This window comes from Mycetomoellerius zeteki, unplaced genomic scaffold (assembly GCF_001594055.1).
Source record: "Mycetomoellerius zeteki isolate Tzet28-1 unplaced genomic scaffold, Tzet1.0 scaffold155, whole genome shotgun sequence".
Classification (NCBI taxonomy): Eukaryota; Metazoa; Arthropoda; class Insecta; order Hymenoptera; family Formicidae; genus Mycetomoellerius; species Mycetomoellerius zeteki.
In genome coordinates, this window is record NW_017256500.1 from 3,240,847 (window position 1) to 3,253,380 (window position 12,534).

The window sequence follows — 12,534 nt, forward strand, 5'->3', positions numbered from 1 at the left end:
CAATGGCTGCGTTCAGCAGAACGTTTGTTTTGCAACTGTTGGAAGTTTCCTTCGCGCTAATTGGATCATACTTTTAGATCTAGAAGAATGGTCCTATCTCAGCAGACAATCATAAAACGGTTGCAAAACTGTTGAGTCTGCTGATACGCAGCCAATAGCACTGTGCCTAGTGCATCTATAGCCGGTATATTCATAGTCGGTTCTTATTTCAAAACCATCTTAAGTAATGTCTAAATACGCTAACGCGGCTCTCTGATTGGTTGATGACACCTCAAGGCTGAACTTAAGACGATCTTGAATATACAAACTAACTATGAATACCGGTCTATGATCGAATGCAATCTATGTAATTTTAAAATTTTAAAGCAGGTTTAAAATTCCGCTATTATCGACAGAAATGTCGACTCATATTAGTATGATTGTCACTAACCTCTTTCTGTTCGTCATTCAACCCAAAGACATTTTCATCAATCTTGCAATAATTCGACGCATGGCACGCACCAATTTTACCGGCGCGATTCGCAAGATGCCGCGAAATAATAGAATATCGTGTCAAAAACATTGTCTCTCGTCGATCGATAGTAAAAGTATTAGATATTTATAGAAATATCTTCGAGCGACAGTGATTTAGAAATATTTTACGCGTTGCTGAAAGGGAAACACTTGTGAACACGCGCGAGAATTTTATATTATTTGTAAGAGAATTAATAAAAAGCGTTTATACATATGTTATTATACACTACGTGTTATTATAGTTAAATGATCTTAATCGATAATAGAAAAATTGATAAGAGACAAACTCGTCATAGGGTAGACTTAAAGAGTTCGCCACTGAGAGAACTACATGAAAATGCTGACACATGTGTGTACATTTATATTCGAGATAAGCGCTGGGATGGAAGAGGGGTCTGTTACAAGGGAATATGGTAAATAACCAACCTATATATCATTGTTTTCGAGTAGAGTGGGTTTGAACTCGACCCGGGTACTTATCACGAAACAAAGTCGGAATGGATTCCGATCGGAATTATTCCGTTTTCCTCAGAAAACACAATAGAAATCTAGGGAATAATTAAATAATTTCGATCGGAATCCATTCCGATTTTGTTTTATGATAGGTACCCCGGTTAACTCATGTTTCGAAAGTATCATAATCTCGTCCAAAAAGAAATCAAAGTAAAGCATCCCATACAGCACCGATTATTGTGGAAAGTTTTCAGAAATGTTTCAACCTTTCACGTCTCATGTGCAACAATTCTGAAAAGATTCTGCAATATGTCGTATGAAATGTTTTAACAGATGTTTCTAAGATCTATTATAAGCAATTTAAATTGAAAAACATTTCAACAGAACAAAAAAATCATCATGATATTAAAATGGCTCCAAAATGTTTACTAAAAGTTACTTTTTTGTTCAATCGTGATTCAGTTTAAAGTCATTTTAATGTTATTGTGACTTGATGATATTCTTGAGGTTTCCGGGTGTTACTATATGAAAATCATGCGTTTGGGGGGGTTTTCTCCGTGTCCAGATCCATTCTTGGAATGCCAACGTTTCGTGAACCTTGCAGTCCACTTCATCAGGGCGAGGAACAACGGAACAGCCTGATACTGTGGGTATTGATTATATAACTTTATCTCTAGAGCGGAAACGTGGATCTGAACACGGAGAAAACCCCCCGAAACGCATGATTTTCATATAATAATAGTAACACCCGGAAACCTCAAGAATATCATCAAGTCACAATAACATTAAAATGACTTTAAACTGAATCACGATTGAACAAAAAAGTGACTTTTAGTAAACATTTTGGAGCTATTTTAACATCATGATAATTTTTTTGTTCTGTTGAAATGTTTTTCAATTTAAATTGCTTATAATACACATACTGAACACATATACACATGCATACAAAATTTTTTCACTTTTCACGTTTCCATCCAAGGGAAAAGTTACATGATTGATGCCCTGAACTGTTCCTCCAGGCCGTTCCCTTTTATTTTACTCTGCTTGTTGGAGTGGTGGGGGGGAGGAAGATAATTATGGGTGGAGGGGAAGAGAAGAAGTCGATCGGTCTTCGGTAACCCAGTTATTGTAACTTGTATTTTACTTTAATGTAAAACTTTTATATATGAATAAAGCCGGCGGCACACGATGCTTGTTTTCTTGCTGGATTGCTAGCTAGAATAAATTCTTGCCACCGTATTGGCTACGATGCTGACACTATCAGCGGCCAGTATGATGGTAAGATTCTAATCTAGCTAGGAATCCAGCAGGAAAACAAGCATCGTGTGCGGCAGGCTTAATATAATATTGTGTGGAACTGTGATTTTTTAATGGTGATTATGTATAAGTGTTTATAGTACATATAATTGATTAATTAATCAAAATAGTTGATGGTTTAATTACTATTTTTGAGAAATACTTTAAGTTTATTTCAATAAGTTTTGTAATCTGTAAACAGACCATAAAACTTTTACTAAATTTTAAGTACTCCGGAAATGATATTTAAATATATGTTTAATTGTACGTTTAATTTAAATATTGTAAACACAATATTTAAATTTTTTATGTCGACATAGTAAATTTAAATATTATTTAAATATCAATCAAGTACCCCTATATATTCAAATATCATTTTTGTAATACCTACTAGAAATGGCTAAAACCTCTTGGTAATATTTCCAAAAAATTGCAGATTCTGCTATATCATTTCATCAACCTTTCAACAAGGTTTCATGTGTAAGAATCGCGGACATTTTGCTATTTCAGAGCTGTCTCAGAAATGTTGCAGGCATATTTCGCAATTTTTATGAAATATTTCACTTTTCAATTGAAATATTTCTGAGATATTTCTGAAAACTTTCGATGCTGTATGGGATGTGACGTCATCGGTCCGACCCAGGGTACCTATCGTGGAAAAAGTCGGAATGGATTCCGATCGAAATTATTCAATTATTCCCTAGATTTCTATTGTATTTTCTAGAGAAAACGGAATAATTCCGATCGGAATTCATTTCGACATGTTCCATGATAGGTACCCAGGTAAGGTTCAAACCTACTTCACTCGAAAACGCTATATGTATTAATTATTAGCGTTTTCGACCCGATCGGATTTGCACCAACTTGATTGGATTAATCTTTCCTGTTGGTTGACATTACACACTCTATCAATAGAGCACAAAACGCCATTAATCCACGTTGAAGAGAAAAAGATGAAAGACCTATTGTCAACTTACCAGCGCAAATTCTGACTGGCTGTTGCTTTTCTGCTTTCTGCTTTTCTGTCAAGGTGTGAACGCGTTCTTAAGTTTGTTCGCGTTTGAAATCCTAAAAAATATATATTCGCCATTCGGTACTCCTGGCGTTGAACAGAGAGAAAGAGAGAGAGAGAGAGAGAGAGAGAGTGTGAAAGAGAGGGGGGAGAAGGTGCTGAGTGCAAAAAGTGTAAGTAACGTGAACAGACTCATGAGGCCTGTTCTTTTTGGCTGAACTTGTGCACCAGTTCATCTTTCTTCTTCTTTTTTCTTCGTAAAGAGAAAAGGAAGAAAGATGAACTGGTGCAAAAATTCAGCTAAAAAGAACAGGCCTATGATATAAGAAGGCATGTATTCTTACATCATGAACAGACCTATTTTACCTATAAGGTCTGTTCTTTTTAACTAAAGTTCTTGCAACCTAACCATGCGAGAAGTTCAGCTAAAAAGAACAGGCCGTAGAGATTGTTGTAGCATGGTGTTTTCGAGCTTGTTAAACACATGGACTTTTTTAAGTACAGATGAAAAATATCAATTTTATGTAATATAATTTTCATAATTGTGAAGAACAAACGAAACGAAGAACAACTGACGAAAAGAATGGAGGTATGTATAAATGTGTGGCGCTTTATTTTTAACTCGTATATACATATATTAGGCACTCTGCAAAATAAAATTTGAATCCATTTAAATGAAAATTATATTCTTATTTTTTATCTCTTTCTTTTTTAAATAATTGTTGAATGAATTTGTTTTTTTATGCATAAAATGTATGAATTTTAAAAAGATGCCATCATTGATGGCATAAATACATGTACTGTGTAATTACTAAAAATTGTAATTCTTTAACTTTATCCTTATGTGTCATATATTTACAAATTACTAATTATTAAAGTATTGTTAATCTTATATATTACAGGATAAATGGAAATTAGTAGCTGCGTTTCTTCAGAATAAAGGTTTAGTAAATCAGCATATAGATTCTTACAACTATTTCATTAATGAAGAGATCAAAAACATTGTTAAAGCAAATGAAAAGGTTCAGAGCGATGAAGATCCACATTTTTATTTAAAGTAAGAGCAGTGTCATATACTTTTGAAAGATGCAATTGTAGAAACATCACAGATTCTTAACAGTTTTTTTCTCATATTCCAGATACTTAAATATAAAAGTAGGCTTGCCTGAAGTTCAGGAATCATCCAACTCTATTAGGACTATACCAACTACACCACACGAGTGCCGCTTAAGAGATTTAAATTATTCTGCCTCAATTATAGTAGATGTTGAATATATAAGAAATAATCAGCGGATAATAAGGCAAAATATGGTTATTGGAAAGTAAGAACAATAAGTATAAAATATACAGCAATAGATAAGTAAATTATTAAGGTATAATAGTATATTATATAATTATAAATGTTTACAGGATGCCAATAATGTTACGCAGTTCTAACTGTGTGTTAACTAAAAAATCTGAATCCGAGTTAGCCAAAATGAACGAATGTCCATATGATTCTGGTGGTTATTTCATCATAAATGGCCAAGAAAAAGTTATATTAATACAAGAACAAATGGTTAGGAATAGAATTATTTTAGAACAAGATAGCAAAGACTGCGTTGTTGCAGCGTGCAACAGTTTTACCCACGACAAAAAGACCAAGACAAATGTTGTGGGCAAAGCTGGAAAATATTACGTAAGGCACAATATGTTCCAAGACGACATACTGATTACTATCATTTTCAAAGCTATGGGTATCATAAGCGATTTAGAGATTATGCAAATGGTTGGAACGCAAGAAACCTATTTGAACAAATTTGCAGCTAGTCTAGAAGATTGCCAAGAACTGGGCATTTTTTCACAGAATCAAGCATTAAAATACCTCAATAACAAACGGAAACAGATGAGATTCCATGTACCAAAATCTCATTTCACTGATGAGATGAAAGATGTATTAGCAACGAATATATTGTCTCATGTACCTGTTATTGACTTCAATTTCAGACCGAAGGCGCTGTACCTTGCCTTAATGATCAGAAGAGTAATAACTGCGCAATTTGATCGCAGTCTGATTGATGACAAGGATTATTATGGTAATAAGCGTCTGGAATTGGCTGGCTCTCTTCTTGCTCTAATGTTTGAAGATTTGTTTAAAAGATTTAATTGGGAACTCAAGCAAATTGCCAATAAAAATATTCCCAAGATAAGAGCAGCACCATTTGACATTGTTAATCACATGAGACATGATCTCATTACCAATGGATTGGCTTTTGCTATATCTTCGGGCAATTGGACAATCAAAAGATTCAGAATGGAGAGACATGGCGTGACACAGGTGTTATCACGACTGTCCTATATTTCGGCACTTGGCATGATGACGCGAGTCAATTCTCAGTTCGAGAAGACCAGGAAAGTCTCCGGTCCACGGTCGTTACAAGGTTCGCAATGGGGCATGTTGTGCCCGAACGACACACCCGAAGGAGAATCTTGTGGTTTAGTGAAGAATCTGGCTTTGATGGCTCATATCACTACTGAAGTATTAGAAGAACCAATAATAAAACTGGTGCTTAATCTTGGTGTGGAGAACATTTATACTCTTGCTGGAGAAGAACTAACTAGCAAAAATATATATTCGGTTTTTGTGAACGGTATCATGGTAGGCATCGTGCAGAATCATAAAAGACTGGTACGTCAGTTCAGATTGTTGCGCAGGAAGGGATATATTAACAGTTTCGTATCGATATATACGCAACATCGGCATAATTGCATTCAAATCAGTTCTGACGGTGGACGATTGTGCAGGCCATTAATCATCGTTCAGAATGAAAAATCTCTTGTTAAACCAAAACACATAGAAAGTCTTGAACGAAATATCATATCATTTGAAGACTTCCTTTATGATGGTAAATAATTTAAACTAATTTTGTTGTTGCATTTACATAGATATATTCTTTTCCAGCTACGTAATTATTCTGTTATTCGCTGCGTTTAGGATTGATAGAATATTTAGATGTGAATGAAGAGAATGATAGTTTAATCGCATGTACGGAATCGGAAATCAAGGAAAACACAACGCATCTGGAAATCGCGGAATTCACTATACTAGGAGTGTGCGCAGGATTGATACCATATCCGCATCACAATCAGAGCCCGAGAAACACTTATCAATGTGCTATGGGTAAACAGGCCATGGGGATCATAGGATACAATCAACGTAACCGCATCGACACAGTGATGTACAATCTGGTATATCCGCAAACGCCTATAGTGAAAACTCGAGCAATCGAGTTAATAAATTACGACAAATTGCCAGCCGGTGAAAATGCGATTGTCGCTGTAATGTCGTACAGTGGATATGATATCGAGGACGCATTGATTTTCAATAAAGCTTCTATTGATAGAGGATACGGAAGATGCCTAGTGTATCGAAATGCAAAATGTATACTGAAAAAATATGCCAATCGAACGCAAGACACAATCATGGGACCAATGCTAGATAGTAATACTAAGAAACCTATAACGAAGCATGAAGTTCTTGATATCGATGGTATTGTTTCACCCGGTGAGATGGTGGAAAATAAAACTGTAAGTATCGCTTGTTTGAACGATATTAGATATTCCATTGTACTTAATATTATGCTATACACGTAGATAATGATAAACAAGTCGGTTCCAACGCCGAGTGAGAACATCGGTCCAGTGAGTTCTGGTACTGTACAAACACAAGCAGTGGAATATCGAAACGCGGAAATCCCGTTCAAAGGCATGGTTCCAGCATATGTGGAAAAAGTTATAGTAACTAGTAACGCAGACGATTGCTTTTTAACAAAACTGTTACTAAGGCAAACTCGAAGACCAGAGATCGGCGATAAGTTCAGTAGTCGCCATGGACAGAAGGGAGTTATAGGTATAATTATTTTGCGCACGCGATATTTTCGTATTATATAAATGCAAGAGATACATATTAATCTCTGATGTGTCCATTTAGGTTTAATTGTAGAGCAAGAAGACATGCCATTCAATGACTATGGAATATGTCCCGATATAATTATGAACCCGCATGGTTTTCCTTCTAGAATGACTGTTGGTAAGCTAATAGAAGTACTTGCAGGCAAAGCTGGCGTTGTGAATGGAAAATTTAATGATGCAACAGGTATATCTTAAATTAAAAGAAAACGACTAATGTATTTAATGTTTAATCCTATGTTCAATTATTATTTTCATTTGATAGCGTTCGGTGGCGCCAAAGTGGAAGATATCTGCGAAGAATTAGCGAAGAATGGTTATAATTATTTAGGTAAAGATTTCTTCTATAATGGCATGACTGGGAGACCATTGATAGGATACATCTACTCTGGACCAGTAAGTTTTTTCTTGTGGATAAATAGATTGTCATTTAAATTGATTTTAGATAAGAAATTTATTTTTAAAAAGTAGGAAATTAAGTAAATATATAATTAATTTTTTTATATGAATAGTAAATACATTATTAGAAAACATATATTTTTGTAAGAATTCTATTCATCTTAATTAAAATAGTGATAGAATAGATATATATATATATATGTATATGTATTTTAAATGTTTTTATTTCTAATGTAGATAAATGAATGAATATGTTTGATATTTCTCGTGTAACATTAAAAATATCATTCGTAGGTTTATTACCAAAAATTGAAACATATGGTGCAAGACAAGATGCACGCTCGTGCCAGAGGTCCAAGAGTAGTCCTCACACGTCAACCGACAGAAGGACGTTCTAGGGAAGGTGGTTTGCGACTAGGTGAAATGGAGCGAGACTGTCTGATCGGTTACGGAGCTAGCATGTTATTAGTAGAGAGGCTTATGATATCGAGCGATGCTTTTAAAGTTGACGTTTGTAATAAATGCGGTCTGATAGGATACAACGGATGGTGCCAAAGGTGTAAATCCAGCTCTTCCGTTTCTACGATAACGATGCCTTATGCTTGTAAATTGTTATTCCAAGAACTGCAGTCCATGAACGTAGTACCTCGTTTATCTTTAAAGGACTATTGTGATTGATTGTATATTATAAAGAAATATAAATGTAACAAGAATATAAATAAAGAACACGTTCCAACAATTTTAAAAGGATTTCAATAAAATACAATAACAGTTTGAATTTGGTTGAATACACACATGGACACAAAGTTTTCATGATTTTAAATTTATTTAAATCTTTCTAAAATAAAAATTGTATCTGTCATATAAGAACCTATTGCGGATTATATACATAAATTAATTAGTTGTATATATTTTGGAAGACGTTGTACATTGGTCTTTGGGGTTTGATTATTGGAGAATATATCTCCGCGCGTTATGTAAATGTTCAACAAATGTTTTGTTACATTATAAATAGTTAATAAATGGATTTCCAACATGGACTCCACAATAAACTTATTCACTACCTTCAACTTTTCAATTAACTTTTTACAAACTGAAGCATACATGAATTGAGCTCGAACTCGAATTCCACCAATTATGAATCGGTCGCTCTTATACTCTATACATATATCTATATATATATATGTGTATTTAATATATATATAATATGTATATATATGTATGCACACGCATACATATGTTAAAATATATCTTAATAAATGCTTAATTATTAATATGCACTTTAACACGTGTTCAATTATTGAGATAAAACTTTCCATAAACTATATGTAGTATGGCCTCAAAAATTTGAAAAATGCTACATATAACATTTAAGCATTTCTTTTAATTATTCTCTATAATTTTTTAAATGTTATAAGAATTCCGCAAATAAACGAATTTTTGGATTTTCAATACTGTTTTTACTTTGTATGAGTCGTAATTCGATTTTCCTGGCTGGTTGTGCTTCGGTATCTGTATACGCTGTAAATAATTGTTTGTTAGGAATAATATTGAGGTATTTCTTTCGTATTGTAAAAATATTATTCACCTTTAGAATATTCATACGTATTAAGCAGCACGTTGTACAGAGAATTAATAGCTTTTTCCATAGTGACTTTCATGTCACTTTGTAAGTATACGTGGGCAAGAAATAACGCGGCAAAGAGATCTCCTGAACCCGTGAAAGTTGCTGGTATTTTAGGAATATCTACCTTTATTAATGTATTATCTGAAATAAAAAAAGATAATGCAAATCTATAATCAATTCAAAGTTTGTTTTATCTTGAAGTGCACGATCAACCTTTCGCCGCGCTGACTACTGCCGTCAGTTTCTCACTAAGATCAGTTGACGATACAGCTACAGTTTTTGGTCCATTACGATGTAATTTTTTAATAGCATTTTGCAATTCACTCATATTAGTGATTTTTTCATCTGTAAGTAATCTGAAAAAATAAAAGTAATACATAAGTGATTGTGAAGAGAATATACATTAATTTCTAAAAGCTATTGGCAATTTATGCAATTGCAATATTGATCAATCATCAATGTATATAAATTAATAATATCACTTTGTATGTTAAATATCATACATACTCTAATTCAAACTGGTTTGGAGTTACTATATCCGCTAATGGTATTATCTCCTCTTTGTAAATTTCTTTCAGTGCTTCTGGGACATACATCTTGCCATTGTCACCCATAACAGGATCGCAAACTAATATGGAAAACGTATAATAAGTATAAATCATGAAAAAAATTTGGTCACATAAAAAATTACTGTTAAAAGATAATGTACCATATGTAAGATTTGGATTTTTGGCTTTCAAAGTTGTGACTAGTAATGCCACTCTTTTCAAGAAGGAGGCAGAACCGATATATCCAGTTAACAAATGTGTATAACTATCCAAGCCATTTTGCGCTAAACCATCAACTAAGTCCTCTAAAGTAGTAATTATATTAGAATTATACTGTAGACATATCCATATTGATAAATGAACACATTTGCGTCATTTATTTCCCATGAAGTTCTTACCTAAATCTTTATCATTGAGTACTTGGCCTTTAAATGCTTTGTAACCAGTATGATTGGACAACTGTACAGAGTTTATTGCATCGACCTCAAAGCCTAATAACTAATAGAAACAAATTGATCTCTTAATATCAATACATAAATTTTAAACTTAATATATTATTAATGTATAAATTATAAATTTATTATATAAATTATATACTTAATATATTAGTATTGTTTTAATTCATTCGTGTTTCATAAGTATACATGTGTGTATAACATTATTTGTTCAATTGTTACTTATTCTAAAAATTTAAAAACTAGTCTAGACAGTGGATTAACGGAAACAAATTGACATCAGCAAGAATTATATTTAAATCAGAAAAAAATCACAAAAAGATACAAATTAATTTCTAAATTAATATATAAATGCTAATGTATAACATCTGTCATCGTCATTGCATTTGGAATTTTTTAATCTCTGATGAAAGCATTTATCTCTAAAATATTCATATCTTATCTGTAATATTCCACGCTTTTACGACTATCCAAGGAAAAATAATGAGATATCGGATTGTCGTGAGATTCGCGGGTTTACAACTGACAATTCATGGATTGCAGGGGAAGGATCGTCGATGGGTATTTGATGGAATTTGAAGGACAGTCATAAAAATCCTCCACAGGATTCACCTGCAACGGAAAAGTAGCGCTCTTATTGCCAACGTAGCCTGACACTACATGACTCTGGATCGAGAGAATACGCGGCGTCTTCGCGGAATGCATAGTTGATCAGCTGATTCGCGCTATCTCGTTCTTTGATACACTTGCCGCAATCACGTCCGCAACTTGTACAACTGGCACCTGCTGTTGCGCGCTATCTCCTTTCGATTGGTTGGCCTTGGTTTCCGCACCGAGATTAACGTAGCCAGTCGTAATTCACAAAAATGCACGAGTTAAATACGGCAGGAACTTTGAAAAATTGAGGATAATGAAACCCTCGGATCGAAGCGTTCGAAGCAAGAACGGCAAGAACACGTCCACCCTGCTGAGCTATTCAAAAAGACTGCTGCAGAGTATTCCGGAATACTCTGGACTTTGAAATCTGGAATGTTCTGTGTAATCTACTGTACATACTAAATAACTTCAAGTTGATAATACTTATGCAATGTGTCTACTCAACACAGTGCAATCATTTGACAGCGAGCCCTAACTCTGACATTTCTTAAATCTATTTTTTTTAATTGCATCATATTACACATTTGGTACTTATAATAAAATTAAAAAATATATAATTATATCAATAAAATATATATTATTAGATATATAAAAAGTATTTACAAAAGTAACTATGAAAGTAAAGTGACGCGATGTATAATAAACAAATAATAATATAAAATATATTTACTTCTTGATTATTACAGTTTCTTATTATATAATATAATTAGATACTAGAAAGAGGAAGATAAAAATTACAAAAAGTTCAACCGTAAAATATAATCGACTATATTTTCTTATGTATCTTTCTCTTTCTCATTTTGTCTTAAAAAATATGTTATTATTATTAAATAACAAAGAATATAAATATCGCTCGATGTTTGCACAACAAAAACAATTTAATTGTTTAATACAAAACGATCAAATAAACGAGTATAAAGTTGTTTATTAATTATTATTTAATATTAGGGTAATATACCAAATATCTAAACGTTTCGACTCACAAAGTCTTCTTCAACATATAAATTTAAAAAAGCCTATTCTACTGTACATAATTATTGTATGTCGGAAAAAAGAAGAAATCCATATCAACTTTTCTAATGTGATTTTATCTGATGGTGATAATAAACCATATCCGTTGTAATAGATCCAATTTTTAAAATTATCCAAAGACAGAAATCCTCGTTTAATGGCGAAGATCACGTTCTCATAATGTAAGTTTAATGTCAAAATAATTAATATTAAAGATGTGAACGATATTAACGAAATTTTTCAATATGTTATTATATAATAATAATAATAATTATATGTATAATTATAATTATATATTTAATCGAACAATAATAGATACTGATAAATAAAATAGCGTAAAAAATAATATAATAATTTGTTTCATTTTACAAATATAAAAATATTATAGCCGAAATAAATTTCATAAAAATTCTTAATTGTTAAGCTTCCTTGCAGATAAACGATATCTACACAAAGAGATATAATAAAGAAAAAAAAAATTTATAAAATATCTGATCAAGTTATATTTTTTTTAAATCTTATTTATTCTCCTTAATTTATATTCATTAATTTTTCCGTAAATTAATCTTCCTTAAATATTAATATACGCTCTCGAACTGTTTTGTAAAATCATAC

At 32.6% G+C, this 12,534-nt stretch overlaps 3 protein-coding genes across 3 annotated transcripts in view; 1 reads left to right on the plus strand and 2 right to left on the minus strand.

Annotated features, from left to right (window-relative positions):
• LOC108720695 (isovaleryl-CoA dehydrogenase, mitochondrial) overlaps positions 1-740 on the minus strand; it is a 5,166-nt gene extending 4,426 nt beyond the window's left edge. The window contains exon 1 of the mRNA XM_018444827.1: positions 431-740. Coding sequence (XP_018300329.1) covers positions 431-562 — 132 coding nt within the window. The 5' untranslated portion in view covers positions 563-740. The remainder of the gene's footprint in view (positions 1-430) is intronic.
• Positions 741-3,702: 2,962 nt separating this feature from the next.
• On the plus strand, positions 3,703-8,416 carry RpIII128 (RNA polymerase III subunit RpIII128). The gene is made up of 9 exons (XM_018445141.1): positions 3,703-3,863; positions 4,177-4,331; positions 4,414-4,596; positions 4,685-6,159; positions 6,249-6,841; positions 6,908-7,163; positions 7,245-7,409; positions 7,488-7,618; positions 7,916-8,416. Exons 1-9 carry the CDS (start codon positions 3,858-3,860, stop codon positions 8,297-8,299), a joined length of 3,348 nt encoding a protein of 1,115 aa, XP_018300643.1. The 5' UTR covers positions 3,703-3,857; the 3' UTR covers positions 8,300-8,416.
• A 616-nt stretch (positions 8,417-9,032) lies between these two features.
• Positions 9,033-11,265, minus strand: Pdxk (pyridoxal kinase). Its single transcript, XM_018444845.1, has 7 exons — positions 10,864-11,265; positions 10,195-10,294; positions 9,958-10,101; positions 9,756-9,876; positions 9,462-9,604; positions 9,210-9,389; positions 9,033-9,142 (listed from the first exon to the last, which is right to left on the minus strand). Exons 1-7 carry the CDS (start codon positions 10,954-10,956, stop codon positions 9,033-9,035), a joined length of 891 nt encoding a protein of 296 aa, XP_018300347.1. The 5' UTR covers positions 10,957-11,265.
• Positions 11,266-12,534: the final 1,269 nt, after the last annotated feature.